The sequence below is a fragment of the Argiope bruennichi genome, chromosome 9 (genome assembly GCF_947563725.1).
Source record: "Argiope bruennichi chromosome 9, qqArgBrue1.1, whole genome shotgun sequence".
NCBI classification, from domain to species: domain Eukaryota; kingdom Metazoa; phylum Arthropoda; class Arachnida; order Araneae; family Araneidae; genus Argiope; species Argiope bruennichi.
The window spans coordinates 1979356-1999379 of NC_079159.1; the positions used below are offsets into that span (position 1 = coordinate 1979356).

Genomic DNA, 20024 nt, shown 5'->3' on the forward strand with positions numbered 1-20024 from the left:
ATGACGGAGCACCTCAAAGAATGCCCTACGTCAGCAAAGCAAATCGACAAGCTACGCTGGCATTTGCTAAAATGTATGTAAAGCAGCCAAAAGAATTTCAGAAAAATATAATTTTGTTTGATGAACTCAAATATAACATTTTCGGATCGGATGGCAATCAAAAAATTTGGCGGAAATGGAGGTGGATCAATGAAATATGGAGGTGGCAATTAAATAGTCTGGGGTAGTATGGTAATCACTGGTGTCTTGAACTTCTCTTTTATTGATGATACAATGAATAAATATGTCTATTTTTACATTCTCAAGAGAAATTTAAAGCAAAGTGGGAGCAAGCTGGGAATCTCAAGGCATTTTAAACTGTACCAAGATACTAAATGATTTACTGTACCAAGATACCAAGATTTTAAACTGTACCGAAATCTGCGGGTGATATTTTCAAGTTATGAATCCTCTACCACTGTCCTAATATTATTAAGATTCCTGTACAATGTCCGGATTTTAATCCCATTGAGCATGCGTGGGAATATTTGCGGCAAAAATGTATGAATGTCAAATTTCTAACAAACAGGATTTAAGAAAACATTTGGTAAAGAGTGGGCCGAAAGAAATGGACCATTTTTCATAAAAATGGGTCCAATCTATGCCAAATAGACTACGAGAGGTCATAAAAAGCAAGAGTGGCCGAACAAGGTATTAACTATTAAGTTTGCGTTGTTTTTCCTATTTTATTGGGAAGTGTACCAATACTTTTTTAGCCCTTTTTTTTTACTTGATTTCTTTTATTTTCAATTAGAACCATAATTACATTAATGAGAGAGTTTAGTTTGAATTATTATGATTAGTATATAAAATTCATTTCTTTATTTTGGTTTGGTTTCAATTGTACATTTAAGTAAAATATTATGAGAAAAATCTGTGAACCTGTAATGTGTCCCGATACTTTTTCGACAGACTGTATTTCAATATAAATGGTCAACAATAACACAAATTAATTACCTAAGACTACAAAAGGAAGAGCGCAGGCTGTCGTCTTGGATGCGGATGTTACGTTTTCGACACCTGAAAATCTGAACATTTCCCAAGGTAAAAGGTATGTCCAATGTGCAATAATTACCGCAATGCACTTAACCGAATTCTTCCAGCTGTCAATGTGTGTGTTATACTCAAGTAATTTCATATATACTCGGAATCACTCAGGTTATGTAGTTAGAATCTCGTTATGGTGTGCTATAACTCGCATATTCAAACTGCTTCAGATGCTGTTTAGTTTCTTCTATGTCCAAATTGCTTATCGCTTTTTCCTTGTATGATGATTGTCTGCAAAATACTGCTGTTAGATAATTGCCGCTAGCATTTCCAAAAATATTACGGCATGAAATAGGCTTCATTGGATATCGTGCGTAAACATGCATTGTTTGGCCAGCTAGTTGCACTGCGCAGACTTCTTTGCTAGATGTTTACACACAAACATTCGCATTTGAGTCATCCTAATGCGTTACATCAGTGTCTGAAATGAAGCGTTTCTATGATAAAGTTCGGAACATTTCTGATCTAGCATTGCTGTGCGATTCCTACTCATAAAGATGCACCCATGACTCTTCTAGAAGTTTTTAAATCTGTGTAGGAACTTCCTGTGAAATTATTTGTCCGCAATGAACGGTCATTTTACAAATATTACTGGCAGAGTATCTTGATCAGGCATCAATATAGTTCGTCAACTAATCATATTGATTATGTTGCCAGATATATGCCGACTCTAGAAAATCGATCATTTAAAAGAGTCATATGTTTTAAAAATAACTTATTTTTAAATATATGAATAAAAAGCTCATTTTGATGAATATGAATACTTCTTTCATATAAAGCAAAATCTATTTTCTTCGATCAACAAACAGAATTTTATCTAATACGCAGTAAGATGGCTTCAATTGATACAGATGGGATCTAAAACTCTCTCATTGACATTGTTTCGTGATCGTAGAGTTTATTAGAGAATTATTATGATGTTTTTTACTTTTAATCCCTTTTATCAGTTATGTTCATCTAATTCTTAGAACTGGAGTTGTGAAAAAAAACACATTTGCAGTTTGGAAATTTACGAATCCGCCACGGCATTTGATTTAACTACGAGATGATTGTTAGTGTTTAGGAAATTTAGTTTCCTGAATTTGGTAATATGGCACAAAGGCAATCGTAAATTCATAAATAACCGCATCTTATTAACCCCTTGTGTTGTCAAAAGATTCTTAAATGCGCATGCCAAAACAGTACACTGCCAACTTGCAGCGAGACCACCAAAAGTATTCACTTCCTTATAAAAATCGGAAAATCTAAATGAATTCCTTTTCGACCCAAGTCTGTGATCCTGGAAACGGTGCTCGAGCAAACAACATCAGTCAACGGTTCTCGAGCATCCTTTTTACTTCTGTGATACTTTTCCTGCCAATGCGTACAACACGTCGTTTATGATTTTGGAACGAAAGCACACGTGTGTGGCACATCTTTCTAGCGCAGATAGGAGAGCATTTAGAATTCAGAGGAACTGGCGAACGGGAAGAAGGTTTAGGAATCGCTATGTTTCTTTCCACGGCGAATCATGATGATATTTGAAAAAGATGGTTAAATTGAAAAAAAAAAAAGAGAAGAGAAGAGATTTTTTTTTTTTTGACTATTGCATTGTTTAGAAGATTAAAAATCCATTTTATACCTTTATCACTTAGCAGCAAAAAGCTGTTTGGAAGCTGATCCGATTAAAGCTTAATATGAATTTTAATTTCAAGGTGCGTTGCAGAACTGGTCAGCTTCACTAATAGATGCGGATTCAAAGCAGCGCAACGGCAGATTTTTGAAACTTCGCCAGAAGCCTGCAACTAGTAATGTGCGCATTACAATAAATTCGTTTCGTTTTTGATTTATTGTTTGGAACAAAATGCCGAAAACTTCCTTATCGGACATTGGTTTAAAAAGGCTCTTCTGAATGGATGTAAGCAGCGACAAAACAATGATCGGTCCTATCCATAATAATAATTTATTTATGCATAAAAGTTGTGTAAAAAGATGATTGTAAGATAGGAAGGTGGGAAAAACCAAGAAAACATCCGTTGTGCCAAAAATATTTTTAAAAAAGCACTTGGCATCAGAAAAAAATAAAGTAAAGGTGAACTGTGAACGATTGCATACGATTTTTGATATGATTTTTTCCTCAAGTTTTAATAGCGATAGTGGATGAATTTCCAGAAATACAAAAAAGAGGTGAAGTTTGCATTAAAAACACAGGTTATTATATTATGCAACAAACTCCCTGTATATAAAATTATTATATGCCACAAACATTTTTAAGCAATAAAATTAAAGCATTCATGTTTAACAAAGAATGTGAAAATAATTGAAACATGCATCAGCATCAAACAAATTTATAGAAAAAGGAAAAACTGATAGCGAAAAGAACTTAACTCATATAACTTAATGTCAAATTTATGAAAGATTAACTACGAACTTTTTTATTCATTCTATCAAGTATGCTATCACCACCAACATCTTCTACCTTTATTCTTTTTTTCTTTTTGCCATTATTTACTTTATAGGTACTTCCCTATTGAAAATCCAAGAAACCAAGATGCAAACATTCGTCAAAGGCTTAAAAAAGGCTCTTTATTAACTATGAATTAATTTTAATGAAATTAAGTTTCACTGCAAAATCTATCAGTGTGGTAAAAACCAAAGCAAGTTGCATTTTCCTAAAATTGACATTGATTTGAAGACGCAAGGTCATTGTCACATACAGTGGCTCCCAAAACTGAGTATATACTATACTCTTTCTTCTTTAATTTTATTCTTTTTGATCTTAATATTCCTATTTATGACTAATATTTATAAGAACGACAAAATATACATTAGCAAAAGTATTAGGCTAAAAAACAAAGCGGAAGAATAAATATTTTTATTACAGTAATTTTTATGTCCAAGTTACAAATTCCAAAGTCACAAAATTGAGTATAAACCTTATAAAATATGCGAATTGATTACCACTATTTTCAAATGAATAAGTAAAATAGTTTTGTTACTTTAATAAGCAATCTTTGATTTCCAAGCGATAACAAACGTTTTGGTTATTATAATGAGCTCCAGAAATGAAACAAATGTTGAAATTCGGAAACTTGTTATTCGATTGACTGAAGATGGTAAATCTCTATGAGAAATTGCAAGGGAAATTCAACGCAGTCCCGGATGCGTTCAAAAAAATCATCCAGAAGTATAAAATGTATGGGACAAATTGCTAATAAACCTGGAAGAGGAAGAAAAGAAATCCTCCGTTCCACGCCCAAGAGAAGAATTATTCTAGAAGTAGGAAACAATCCTAAGGTGAGTGCTACAAAAATTGCTGCATCTACTTCAAGAACAATTGGAAAGTGTGTTTCTGCAGAAACAATTCGAAGAGAAATCCGAAAATCAAATTATAATGGTCGCTTAGCCAGAGCAAAAATCATTCATTTCCAAAGTAAATCGAGAGAAAAGAGTTTCATTTGCTAAAAGTCATATTTCAAAGCCTCATGACTTTTGGAATCAAGTAATATTCAGTGACGAAAGTAAGTTCAATGTTTTTGGTAGTGATGGTCGATGTTATGTTTGAAGAAAGCCCAATTCTGAACTTCTTCCTGAAAACCCCAATCCTTCTGTTAAGCATGGAAGTGTTTCACTTCTTGTATGGGGCTGTATGTCTACAAAGGGAGTGGGAAATTTAGTTTTCATTGATGGAATCAACGACAAAATTAAATATTTGGATATATTGAAGAACAATTGAAAATAAAGTGCCCAGAATTTAGGTTTAGGGTCAACTTTTCTGTTTCAACAAGATAATGACCCGAAACATACAGCTAAAATAGTTAAGTTGTGGTTGTTGTACAATTGTAAAATGCAATTGCACACCTCTCCTCAATCTCCAGATCTCAATGTGATTGAAAATTTGTGGGCAATTAGGAAAATCAGTACGAAAACACGATATTAGGGGCAAGGATCACTTAAAAAGTGTATTACAAGAAGAATGGTCGAAAATATCCGGCGAAACAACTCAAACTTTTGTCAACTCAATGCCACACCGTTTACAAGCTGCTTTAAATGCAAAAGTATATCCAACAAAATATTAATTTATCTTTTTCTCTTTTTGTTGACAGATTTTGCTAGATGTATACTCAACTCAATTTTGCGACTTTCGGAATTTATAACCTTGACATAAAAATTACTGTAATAAAAATATTATTGATTCCTCCTTTTTGTTTTTTAGCCTAGTATTTTTGTTACTGTATATTTTGTCGTTCTTATAAATATTAGCCATAAATAGGAATGTTAACGTCAAAAAGAATAAAATGAAAGAAAGAGTATAGTGCGTATTCAATTTTGGGAGCCACTGTATATATCAATATTATGGAGTGACTGAAAGAAATGGTAAACAATAAATGGTAAATATATCTTATACGCTCAAGTACGATAGTAGTTGTAGATCAAAATCTCTGGGGAATTAAAATACAGGGTAGGTTTCGTCGCTCCAAACTTCACTCTTTACATTTCATTGTCTTAGCAAGAAAGAATGTTATGATCTCTTTCATAAAAACATTCAAGTGCATTGAATGTTCTCATTATCTGGTTAAGATTGAAGTGAGAAATTATTTCAACAGTGAATTAAATATCAAGAAGTGGGAAACGTGCGCGTCAAGATGTTGGTATTTATGAATGGTTCCGGTGGTATTCAAGATATGTCATTCACAAATGAGTCTCTGGCATTTCAAACCATATATAATTTTGGTTTTGGATAGAGCTTGTTTTAAATCTTCGGGATTGAATGAGAGGTTCAAAGCAACTAAGTGGGAAGAAGAGAAGCAAATTTTTAGGACTTGAAATCAGGTGACACGAAAAGTAATCTTCAGAATTCCTGCTCTAAAAGAAAAAAAAAACGGAGTACCTACTTAAAGCTTTAATTGCTAAAAGAATTAATCATTGTCTTAAGTCCCACATCACTCGACATACTATAATAGTTATAATTTGTTAATGTGTCTTACGTGACACATCAAAAACTCCTTAGGCCAATAGTAATTTACTCTTATATATTGTTTTGGGGGAGAACATAAATATGCAAAGGATTCAACGAATTTGCTTCAGCCTTGTTTCACATTCTGATGAAAACCATTATGTAAGTGCTACGATCATCAGATGTATGGCTGATGAGTATGGCGGCCAAAAAAAAACGCTACTTAGTTTATGCGCTAATATTGGTCGGTCAACGACAACTTAAGAAAATAGAAGGCTCTTTTCCCATTATGGCTTGTTTTTTAAACCATTACCAGACTTGTGGTTACCACAAATGAAAAAGAAAAGGAAGAATAGTCCCTGATCTAAGCCGACATAAAGAAACTATTTCGCAGGATGAATTGGCTTTATCTGAATGGGTCAGTTATTTCGACTATGGAATAAAGCCGGCAGAGGTTTCTGGAAACAAACTGAAAGCCAGCATTTCAGATAAAGCCGATAAAGACTTTTTAATAGCACAACAATATAATAAAATATATATGCAATAAAAGCTTTTTTTATAAATATGATGTAGGTAAGAGAAAATCAGTTGTAAAAGGACATATATCATGACCAATATACATAAAGTCGTGCCCTAAGATTTAATGGCAAATCTTATGAAATTTCTTACTGTTAGAAAAATTGCTAGTAAAGCAATTTTGACCAAACTGGGAGGGTGTCTGTGAGCAGATTTCTACAGAAACATTTTATTATCGAGACACACCAAGAGAAGGTCTAAAGAAATACTTGGACAATATTGTGTGCAAACCTGGAGGACTAATTCCAATAAAATGTCGAGAAAGATAATGTACGTCTCATTTTCTATGCAATTCGGTGTAATCATCTGCACTCACAAAACTAGCCAGCTTCAAAACGTAATGTAAAAATAACTCATCCCCCCCCCCCCTGTCTTCAAGCTTTGTTAAGATAGATTGCGTATCAAAACTTTCTACCCAAATTTGCTTCAAATGTAATGCAATAATTTTTAAATCGCATTTTTCCTAGATGTAACAAGACATTCCATTTGTTTAAGAATTTTCTGCTTTGGAGATGAGCACTTTTGCAACTCACGTCATATATTAAATGTCTACAATGATCACCACTTTATTGTATATGTATGGAAGGATTTCAAAAGAAATTTAATATCTATCTCTTAAAATCCATAATTTCATTGGAAAAGAAGGCGAAAAAAATCGAGATTAATGGATGTAATTGGGGACTATTTCTCCAAAGTAATTGTAAATATTAAAATCTTCCCATTATTTGTTCTACTACATAATAATTCTTTTTAATAGCGTAAGATCATTCATTTCTCTTTATTTTTCCAGTGCCTGGAGCTGAAAGTGACGTTCCTTTGCTCGAAATTGTGACAGCTCTGTTTTCGGAATGGAGACGGAACGGCGCCAAAGAAGATCTCACTCCACAGGACGTAATGGCGATGCAGGCGCAATACAGGCGAGTCACTCGCGGGAAAACGGTGCCACATACTCACCCCGCTATCTTAAATGAATTAGCAGATGCCATGCTTTGTTGCATAAAGGCGCGTTTTCACTATGACGATTCTTACATACTTGAACTTAGACATAAGATTTTAAGAAATTTGTTTGAGAACTGGCCAAGCATCATTAGGTTCGACCAGAATCCTGCTCGAAGCCTAAATGTATATCCCCCTCCAACCTTCCGAGAGCAAATTCAGAAGGCTTTGGTGCATTTCGAAGGAAATTACACTGCTTTGCAAAGTTCATTTTCTGAATTCAGTGAGTATTTTTTTTTTTTTTTTTTTTACAATCCTTTTTGACAAAATTCCAGATTAGGTTCCTTAACCCCATTGAAAGCAAATATCGGAGATCACATGATATACACGAAACCAACTATACCAATTTGAATTTAGAATATGTTGTTTATATGGCATAAGGAAAATCTCTGAGAATGACAGGACAGGCGTACATGGCATGAGACTAAGATATGAAAGAAGTAGCCACATCAAATGTCCCATTCTGTTTTAATGCAAAATGGATATAAATTTATTCAGCAAAAATAATTATTTGTTGCTTGTAGCATGAGAGCGTTATTCTGAAAATGTTCCATTTTAAATCAGTAAATGCCATATTCAACTTTATACAAGTCGGTTAAACCCATTATCGTACAAATAACGTATATTTTCAGGTTATTTTCTACTTTTCGAATCAAAAATTTTATTGCATTTTTAAAGAGGAATGAGCTTTCAGGACACTGCCGATGGCATGTCGATTTTTTAGAATTGTCATATCGTCGTTACAGGATGCACAGAAAGAATCCCAATCATCACTATTGCCATTTCGCACATTGTTGCGGACCTGGTACGAGTAGTACTCTGTTTGTAAACTTGCATGCTATAAACTACTATTATACAATTGAAATGGAATTAAAATTTTGCAAATTATTCATTTATAAAATTTCTCAATTACTTAGTTCTGTTCCTCTTTATGCATTCTTATTTCAACTCGCATGAAAAGACGTGTTTAAAAGATCCGTGGCATTTCTTACCCATTACATGAAAGGGTAAATATTGATAAAATCAGTAATCAAAGTCAAGTATTAAAAATAAATAACAGCTAAACTTGCATTTGTATGTCAAAGCATTAAAATGAAAAAAAAAAGTTTGCTTTGGAAGAGGAACTTAATTTGACCACCAATCTTAGCTTGATTGATGGTCATTCTTTTTTCTGTTTTTTAAGGCTTCGTGAAATAATTTATATTATGGGGGTGGGTGAGAAATGAAGTAGGAGAGAAGCACATTACATTTTATGATACTGGAAGGCATAAAAGTCATCTTTCCCTTCTGTCAGATTTGTTAAAAATCAATAAATTTACAAATAAATTACTTATTATGAGAAATATTATTAGAATAGTGTAAAAAAAAATGTTATAGATAACTTTGGAAGATATAGATTATAGAGAATCTGAATTTTTATAACTTAAACTATTTACAACTTGAAACTTATACACCTTATCTCTGCCCATAATTAACTTGTTTAAAGAGAAAACTAATGCAATTAATAATGAAAATATTGACCTAATTATTATTTTGGATAGACACAGGGGTCAAGTTTAGTTTTAGTTACGTTAACGTCTCATTTTAAAGCAACTCCAGGGCTATTTTGGGATGAACCTCGTCATTTTGAACAGCGGTCAGATGACGAGGACGACACCCAAGTTGGCTCCTCTTTCCAAACTTCCACACCACACCATTGGGAGGACAGTTGGACCCGACGGATTTAATGTTCACCAAATTCGCTTACACGTCGTTTCTTCGGGGGAATCGGGTCTCGAACCTGAAACCCTCCAGCTCCAAAGCCGAGTCCTTACCACCAGGCCACCACAGCCGTCACATTGGTTCCAAGAAGGCCTCTTTGAAGAATCTCGAGTTCGTGACCGAAATCTCTAAATTTGCAAGACACCCTTCCATGGATGACATGAACTTCAAATTTTCTGTTTCAAAATATCACCTCGTATGGTTTCAAAACTGAGACATTTTTACAGTGAATTCTCGATTACTCCTGATCTTCCTTTCAGGATTTTTTTCCCTCATTTAATATCTTGAGTAATATATCACGCGGACAATATATCATTTTGAAAACAAAATATTAAAAAAAAATTCAAGTAGAAATAAAGAAATTTGCTTTTAAAAAGGGTTGACCCATTGTTTGCACAAAACCAGCGAAAAAGTTTATTCTTTATTCTTTAATAAAGGTGTTATTCCCCGTTTTCTTGCATGAAATAGCGAATCTTGGGTAAGACAGTGAGTGCCTTGCATAGCCTTGGCAAACAATAGTTGCGAAATATACATATCTTTGACTTGAATTCGCATTTTTACTCACTTTAGGGGGCGATCTTTGTCTATTAATCCGGTTAATACACAAGAACCCGAAAATTGAATATGTATTTTCTAAGTCATTTTTTTTTCTGACCCATTGAAACTAAAATTTGATACAGAAGTAAATTGTAATCGCAAGATCATACACCAAATGCCCTTTATTTAAGTCATTGTGTTTTTGAATTATCATATTTGCATGTATTGCAAAAGTACAGGCCGACAGACGGTCAGTCTCTTGAGGGATTTCGTGCCAAATATGAATTGGATTTGCATTTCAAATGATAAAACTCAGACCCAAATTTTCTTTATCTACGCTTTTCGCATTTTTGAATGATTGCAGATCAACATAGATTATGGAGTTCTCTTATACTCTGATAGCCAGAGAGATGAATGAATTTCACTCAAAATTTGATAGAAATCTACCTTGAAATAGACAACAATGTTCATCTGTTTAGAGCGTTTTTGAGTTCACAAACAGAGCGGTAAATGGCATCATTCCAAAAATGCGTTTCTAGAACTGAGGGAAGTCGGAAATATGTCGAATCGTCAGAAACTCGAGTTTGAATTTTTCGATGATTCCAATATTTTCTCTTTGTATGCTTCATACGCGTGAAATCAATGAAAGAAACAAACTCATAACAATATAAAACTATTCTTTATGGTCATAATTATGTATCAAGTGCCTTTATTTTAAATTTTCATTTTCATTTGTTCCCTTTTTTGTGAATTATTCGTGAAGTCATCCAGTTTCCAAGAAAATCGAAAGTTTAATTAAAATCACATTCATTTAAAGCTCAGAATAGCTTTGAAACAAAAAAACAAAAAATACTGCCAAAAAAACCACATTTCTGATAGAAATTATAACTTGATTTATTCCCAGAATAATAAAATAGTACATTATAGGGAGTTATTAAACTTTTTTGCAACTTTAAATTTATTCACATAATCATACTATTTGTAAAATTCTTCAATCAGTAAATGCAGCAAATAATTAAAACATTAATCTAATCAGCATATCAGTAAATAGATTTAAGTAATTAAAATAAATAATTTAAAAATATACCCGAATAGAATATCCACAGCAAAAATATTTTTTTTTCTCAAGTTCACCAAATTCTTCCATTTTAAAGCTTTCTTTACTGATATATTTATTAAATAAGTTGTAGATTCGTAAAAATGATGTCATGATCTGGCGTAGTATAAATTCTGAAATTTCATTTGCAGCATGTCAGCTTCTGCTGAGCATAATCCTTCTTAGCTGGCCTCTCTCATTGTTGATCATGGGTGAGTTTTTGAAAAAAAAAATTTCATTAAGCTGACATGTTTTGAAAATATTACTAAAATATCTATTGTATGAAAATTCTACTGAAAAATGTTTTTTTAGTGCATTTATTACACTACTTTCGTCGGAATGAATCATTCGACAATGAACACTGCTTGACCACGAAATCAAAATCTATTTATTTCTGGACATGCTAATACATTTCATGTACAGTTTACAAAACAAACAGAATTTTCGAAAAAAAATTTTCATGAAATATATATGTTAAATCAAAATATTTATTTTCTAAGCAGTTTCTCGAATATATTAACAGCATTCTAAATCTGGAGATTTCGTTGTCCAAAATTATTATATCATGCTCGAATAATTATTCCTTTATCATTTACCCGTGCTGTTCTAAAAAAAAGACAAAATTGCAGAAATATCTTTTTTTACTTATAAAAAATCTAAAAACAAAATTATTTATTTGACTATTTAGCTTGAAATATTTTAAAACCCAATAATAAAAATATAATATGGACCTGAAGAGATAGAAAAAAAAATGGTACAGTCTTGCATATGTAACTAAAGGGGTTATGCAACAAATCTTCACAACATAAAATGATCGGCTACACCTATATAAAACAATCTATATCCGGCAAAGCTATTAGATAAATCCTTGCTGCACTAATGACAAGTTATCAAGATTGAAATGATTTTGAACGAGACTTCAAAGTGATGCACTAGAGATGTGATGAAATTTGAATTTCACGTGTGCACCGTGAATATCGAATATCCGGTGAAACATGAACATCGGTACGACTGATAAAAGACACTGAAAGAACTGGATCATCGACGACCGACGAGAGCATTGAAACGAAATAGACACTTCCTCAAGTCACTCTCGAATTTCAGTTCTGGGGCGTCAACAAATGTCAGCGTGCAAACTATTCAAAAGGCTGTCATTGATATAAGCGTTTGAAGCCCACTTTTGTAGCATTTTGACTGACGACACAAAGCTTTACGCCTCGTGTGAGACCGACAACACAACTGCTGCACTGCTCATGACTCGAAACACTTTGTCTTGTGTGAAGAATCTAATTTGCAATTGCATCGGGTGAATGCGCGTATATAGGTATGGAGACTTCGTTGTGAATCTCACATATCAACAGGCTACTATTTAATTTGGTGGAGCCTCTGGATGATATGAGGCATGCTCAGTTAACCTGATATGGAATTCCTGATATGTCAAGAGATGACCTAGTAAGTGATGGGTACATGAGCATTCTGTTCGTCCGCCTACGCCCATTCATGCCCATTGTGATGATTTTGATAATTTCAGTGGTACGATGCAACATCCCCCACACGATGAAATGACTACCGAATGACATCAGGAACGCTCTTTAGATACTTCCGATGTGTACACAAATCCCCAGACACGAGCATTACTGAATATATTTCTGGTGTCTTACAAAGTGTTGTTCAGAAGAGAGCTCCACCAAATAGCAAATCAATAGATTTGTGAAATGCCCTGCGAATGTGAATTGCCTCCACTATATGTTCAGGCGTCGTTAGTCGAGTCCTCGACATGTCATTATGCAGCACTTTTACGTTTTCTTGGGGATTCTTTATGATATTAAGAAGCTGCAGCAGTTTTTCTGGTTCTTCAGTGTATAGTTCAGTATAATCTTTTAGCACGGTGTATAGCTCAATACAAACTCTCCCATAAATTATTCAGTTTCGAAATCTATATAAAGTAACAAATCAGAATTTTTTAAATAGTAATATGATATATCCATTTGTCTTAAATTCTAAAGTAAAAAAAAAAGCCTATATGCTCAGAAAAGAAAAATTCATTATGCCACACAAAGCTTCAGTATTAATTGCATCAGAGAAGGACAATACGTTTTCCTTGTATAAATCTTTTTATGCATTTACATTTAGATCATAGCATTAAATTAACATAAAAACATAGCTCTTTACATAATTAAAAACATTTTTTAACTCGAAGTATTTATCTGTTTCTAACAATTTAGAAAGAAGTTTATGTGTCATGATTTGAGTGAACATCCTGCATATTTTTCTGTTCATTGATTTTGAAATATTTTTGAAGCTTCATATTATGACTATGTGCATGTTTATTTCTGCAGTAGATTAGCTTTTATGTTCTGTTTTTTAGAAATTATCCTCATTATCGAGTTCTGAACATTTTTCACTTAATGATATTGGCGTACTTTAACATATTTTATATCTATATCTAGGTGTGATGTTCACGACACATTGCCCCACGGACAGTTCTTTGCCAAATGCAATGGTAGCAGTTGGAACTATGGGCATCTCGGCTGTCTTATTGCGCCTGGTGTTACTTTCCGTTGAGGAATGGTATTGGTTTCCTATGAGAATAATAATCTCTAGACTTTGGAATGTCATGAAATTAGTGGAATTCGTTTTCTTGCTTGCATTAACCGCTCGTAAGTAGACTTCTATGGCTTTATATCCACTTGCATGCTGCGAAATCCTGAATAAAAGCATTTCGCAGCATGTTTCTGCTTTGGTATGAGTCGTGCTATTTGAGGAAATTGCCTTTAAAGAAACTACAATAAATTATTGACTCAAATATTGTTTTCCTGGTCAATAGGGAAGCATAACACCCTTCTATTGATATGAAAAACAATACTCGATTCTCTTCGACTGTATGGAATGTAGTCAGAGCCAGAACAAGAATGCTTAAAGCTCCTTAACAAAGGGCAATCCATGTGCTCTTATACGAAAAAAATGGTGCTTTTCTTTCAATATGTATTAACATCTGAAAGTTGAAAATAATGATTTAAGATTATTTGGTACCATCAGTACTGTACTTAAAACTTTGAAAGGCATGATGTTAAAAATTGTCTTTTTTTTTTTTTTTTTCGTTTTTTTTTCGTGTTTTTTACCAACTGTTTGAAACTCCCGGGGGGCACCTCGGAATGAGGATGAGATGCTTCCGGCATGGTGGCTGGATCTCGCCACCCTGGAGGGTACACTAATAGGTGGGGGATCTGACTCCTCCCATCGATGACGGGACGTACTTCCTTCGGGGAGGGTTGTACCGTGGCCGGTGGCGGCCCTTAGAACTCAACCACAGTTCCCGCCAATGTTTCTGTTGCGGCGGTCCGGTCATTCAGTTTTTATGGTTTAAATCAGTGTGCCTTCGTGGTGGGTCGGAGAGTTAGATGGCTGACTTACCAACTGTTTGAAAGTGTTTGGATTTCTGTTGTTGTGAAAGAGAATTCGGAGAAATATTGGGTATTTCGAGGAGATTTTCTTTAAGCGATATTCCTTGTTTAATAGGAAGACAGGTGAACGGGAAGATGAGGAGGAAGATTAGTATCGACCACTTTGTGGCTAGGAATCGATTGCTACGAAGAGGATGTCAGTTTGGTGAATCGGTCAATGTCATGGACGAACTGTGCTGAAGATTGCAGTTGGCCACAACAAATCTTGTCGATACTTCTATGTACAGTGGTGCAGGAGTGGTCGACTGTACACAAGAAGAAGAAGAATGCGTATTAGCATTTCTTAAATAAGCAAAGCAAAGTTACATATAAACATATTTGGTATGAAAATGTTTTGGAAATGAATGAAACATTTAAATTATACAAAAAAAAGAAAAGCAATTTTAAGTAAAAATCACTAACTTATATTTTAAGCATCAATAATTCATTAAATACGCAAAAATTCTCTCAATTACCCTCTCGAAGGAAGAAATTGGTGATGGAAAGTGTGGCAACTGGAACTGATGAAATAAGAATTTAATGAGAATATTAAGAAATTGATGATGGAATTGTGCTGTCTACATATCTGATTGCAAGATTTATCTCTTGCGGAAGGGGTTAGCCGATGGGCGGGGATTTCCGTCTTTGTAACTGATTGCAGTACCCATGTTATTAACTCTAGGTAGTGATTCAATGTTTACTATGAGAAATTAGACGAGCCAATGTTAAGTTTCGTTTGAATGCCCTAAACTACTTTGAGCTATTACTGAAGGTCACCAGATGATAAAAACAATCCTAAATGAAGTATTAGTAACAAAACCTAAATACAGCTATTTTTAAAAATGAAGATATTTTTTTTTTCATTCATGCAATTCCTGTAATTGGGAAAACTTATCTGAAGATGCTTTTAATTAAGACGCGTTGCCTTTTAAAGGTTTGAATTTGCAATCAATTTTTCACTTCCTGACAAGTTAAATTTCTGAAGTAATGTATACAAATTTAAAAAAAAAAATCCAATTATTCATTCATAATGGACTATATTTTTCAGAGCTGTGGCTTTTCTTTGAAGATCATGCCAGTCCTAATTTCCGAGATCCCAAATCCTGCAATGAGACCTTTTACTCTCTACTACTGTGGATGAATCACACTTCGACTTTTTTCGCCGTGGTTTGGATGGTCGCATACTTTGTGAAAGCAATTTCGTGGATGATGAGAATTCGATATCATTATATGCCGCCATTTTATGCTCATACAGATATGAATACCATCTGATGTATTGACATTGGACGATGAGTTCTCACATTGAAAGAACTCTATCATAAGTTTTATTCGTTTTTTTCCTTTACTTTTTAATAAAATATGACGAATTTAGTTTGTTGTTCTTTATTAACATTTAACATAAGAACAGCCTTTTTGTAATAGGAGATTATCGCTCTGAACTATCTGCCTTTCCCTTAGCATTCCTTGGACCGATTTAAAGATTGATTTCCAAATTTTCAACTGATCTTTTTATTTATTTTATAAATAATTTCTTTTATTGTTCTGGATATCATAATTAAATAATAAGTGTTTAAACTGCAATGCCATTTTGTTAGATCATGTGGAACCAATTATTGAAGGAAAAAAGCCAATCAAATTTTTCCCATCAGAGGCAAAATATCTCTGTGTGTTGAATATGAATCAAGTATATGCTAGTTTAAATATCCTTACTTGATCTTAGTATTCAGATAAATAAGATGACTCTTCAGATAACCCTCTGCTGGACTAAGGCTCATCTTTTAGATTCATTTTTTCCTATTAATGAAATATTAAAATATTTTGGGAACCGAGTTTGATTTTAGAAAAATGAGTCATTAAGATTATTAGTAGGAATAATTTTGATATGTTTATAAATTTGATTCATTCATAGCTGACATATTAAAATTTGAGAATTTAAAACATTCTCGTTCTTACTTCAAGCAACTTTACAAAGCAAACTTTGATGACAGGCGACATCAGCTTTTTACTTTAGCGAGCAATACTATCTCAAATTAATTACAATTGGTGAAAAATTTGATGAGGAAGCCTACCAAAGTTGAGGTTTTTTGTGGTTTCCGAAGCTAAAAGCCCAAATCATGGAGATTAAAAAAGGATGAATTAGGTGATAATTATGGTTCAACGGCCTTATAAAAATTAAATTTTATATACATGTTATTGACAATTTGTATGCGAACTAAATTACTTTTAAAATGTGGAGATAACCTCCAAAACATATCAATAAATGAATAAAATTCCGTGTCTTCTTTCACCGAAGCGATGGCTTTGCGCCATTTTAACTAGATTACCCCCCCCCCTCCTCCCTTTAAAAAGATAAATGGTATTTTCAAAGCATCTTTATTTATTAGAGGATTAAAGGAATTCATTAATGGGAATTCTATTTTTTTTTATGTACAGTGATTCATTCATTGCTGTTACTTTAAACGAAAAATAAATTTCACATAACTGATTGACTAAATCCCCCTTGAAATTTCCTTCAGCTGTTTTTCAATGCATTACAAATGAATTAAGTGTATCAGTTACAGAAATAGATGGCATCTTTATATTACCTATTTAGAGCATGCAACGTGAAGATAGCTAGTCCTGTCATTCAAAATAGCCGTGTCTAAAAGAAATTCGCATTTAAGTCTTAGTGGCTCCCCAAAAAGTATTTTGTAATTTGCTTTTTCCTTTCCCTGTTTCATTTGCATAGCATTGCCATCTGTGTTCAACGATCCGATAGCTCCCCTTTGAAGGGTCTCAAATGGTCAACAGTTGCATAAAGGAGGTAGAAAGATTTTATTTACTCCTGCTGTGTTCTATTTATAAACTAAAAGTATTATTTGAGGACGGACCTCGTCATTTTGGATCATGGTTAACTGAAGATCAATTACGTCACTAGCTACGCGATTCGAAGTCTGATTTAGTGCGCGCTGAAATTGAGTGCACGACTATCTCCAGGGGATTCAGAGCCAGAGCCCGTGATCTTTTGGTCGGAATGTAAGATTCTGCTCCTAAGACATCATGATGTCAAAATGCATGCTCACAAAATGAGTGCTTCTAGGGAAATGAAAGTGTTTTTCTGAATGAAATTCTATCTCACTTGACCTTAAAATGACCCAACTTATAACTTCGCATTATTCACATTAAGCTGGTGATTTTTTCCTCGGCTAGGAAATAAGAATAATTCTCATAATCTGTTTTGATTACAATGGAAACATTAGTAAATGTAAAAAAAAAAAAAAAAAAAAAAAAAAAAAAAAAAAATTAATGTAAACTACACTTTGTGGACTTTAAAAAAATGAGCGAGGATTTTAAATTTTTTTATGAAAAGGCCCTTTTACATTATTTGTATGATTTATTGTTCATATAAAGCACTTTTAATGTTTTCATTAACTTAAATGCAGGTAAAAAAAATTCAAATGTGAAAAACAAATACGAAACAAATGTTCCACTTTAATTCATGAATGTGTGTGGTTTATGAAATTTATGGTATTGCAAACAAAGAAATGCTAAGAAACTGAAATACTGCGATGGAGCTGAAACATCTTGCTGTTTAAAAATATTTGTGATGGTGCCAGAACTCCGTATCTTAATATATTTAAAAGCCATTGTGGCTAGGTATGTATGTATTTTCCACGTCTCCTTTTAAAAGACTTGGCAGATTTCAAACAAATTTAGCACACTTTTTCGTTAAAAAAAGATAGCGAATGCTATCATCTTTTCAAAGTTCTAAAATGAATTATATATTAATATTAGAAATTGACCGGAAATTTGAGATTAAAATTTCCTTTCAAAAAAAAAATCTTGCAAAAATATTTTAATTTGACACATCACTTCAGTACAAGAATTTTAATTTCCTTATACATCGGTTGCGTTTGCTCGCCTACTCTGTTAGCTTTTGCTCTATCTATAAAAAAAAATCTAGGACAGAAATTTTTGCACTTGTCTAATTTATTTGTTCCATATTCCCCATTCAGTTTTTATACTATAGATAGACCAGTTTTTCGACACTGCTAACTGATTGATAGCCTATGGAGTTTGACTGATGTAATATAAGCAAAGTATCCTAATTGGGTCACAAATTGTATTGAATAACTACACATGACATATATTATTATAGATGCGAGATATAATAGAGTTTCCTTTAGAATTGCTTAGTGTCTCAAATATTGACTTAAAGGGAGAATTGGCAATCGAAGGGTTACTACTTCGAGTCCCGATTAAAAGGAAGATCAGCCTTGAATTCGAGGCTAGATGTTGTTAAAAAAAGTGTATCAAATGATAATATATATTTAAAATCTGGCACGAAATCCGAGATCAACTGCCCACGATACAGCTACAGAAAAACGAAACAAAATGTAAATATAACAAATTAATATAACAAAATGTAAAAGAAATCTATAATTTAATAAATTGTTTGTTTGCTAAATGCCTTCGAATATGCCAAACTTAATTATCAATGTTAGACAAGATTTCCCTTAAGATAAAACAATGCAATTCTTTGTCTTGCGGGTCGTCACCTCAACACTGCTCTTTCATTAAATTCTGACAGTCAACTTCACATCTTCAAACCTAAATACGACATCAGTCTGAATCAATCAATAACGTTTTATACATATAACCAAAGATGATTCATCTTTCTGATTATTGATTTGTCTCAAAGCACTTCAGAAGCTATAGCAGTTGAATTTCATAATTTTGAATCTTGGTTAGAAGGGAAGGATGTCACTTAAGATAGCATAGCGCACTCTAAACCTATACCATTTCGATGTGAAAAATGCCGTATATGATAATCAATTTAAACTATACGATGGAACTACATTATAATAGATTTCAGATGAATGTCCCTGAAATCGAAGCTAAAACTGAAAACTACATTGTTGCAGTTCTTTGTAGAGAAAAAACAAATGGCACGAAAGACTTTTATTTATTTATTTTTTTGTTCTCTTCTGCATATTTAAAATAAGACAACTTAATCATTCGCGAAGACAAAATGGATGCTCCATCCATTACCAGTCTCTGAAATAATTAGCTAACTGATTGCTTAAAGCATGATTTACTGGATGAGCTACCCATGGTGGTGACACGGAGACTAATGCAAAGAGATCGCAAATCCGATTTGAGAAAAGGATGTTACTTCAGCCTGTACCGATATGTTCAAGTTTTAAATCATATCAGTGTGAGAACATTTGAATCTCCACAGATTTAACACATAGTTCGACGTCGTAGGCATTTCAGTTTTGGGAGGATCGACATTCGAATCCGTGATCATCGGTCTTTAAGGCATTACCATCTATTCTTGGAATCAATAATAACTACTACCATCATTATAAAAGAAAAAGGAAACAATAAATGGAGATTTTAGAAATGCCATCATTTAATAGTGTTTTTATTACTGCCGAAAATCATCCAATTTATCAAGTCTGAAGAAAATTCGTCGTAGATTTAAAAAAAGTAATTTTACTAGTTATTGTTAATATAGAAAGTCAATTGATTGATTGGATTTTTATGGCACAAATGGCAAATCTAACCATTCAGTACCACTTAATATTGAAGGACTTTAATAAAATTAAAT

General features: G+C 33.2%; 1 protein-coding gene across 1 annotated transcript; it reads left to right on the forward strand.

The window, feature by feature from the left end:
* On the forward strand, positions 1-15789 carry LOC129983922 (uncharacterized). The gene is made up of 5 exons (XM_056093633.1): positions 1-73; positions 7389-7817; positions 11141-11200; positions 13439-13648; positions 15480-15789. The coding sequence occupies exons 1-5, from the start codon at positions 1-3 to the stop codon at positions 15701-15703; spliced, it is 996 nt and encodes a 331-aa protein (XP_055949608.1). The 3' UTR covers positions 15704-15789.
* Positions 15790-20024: the final 4235 nt, after the last annotated feature.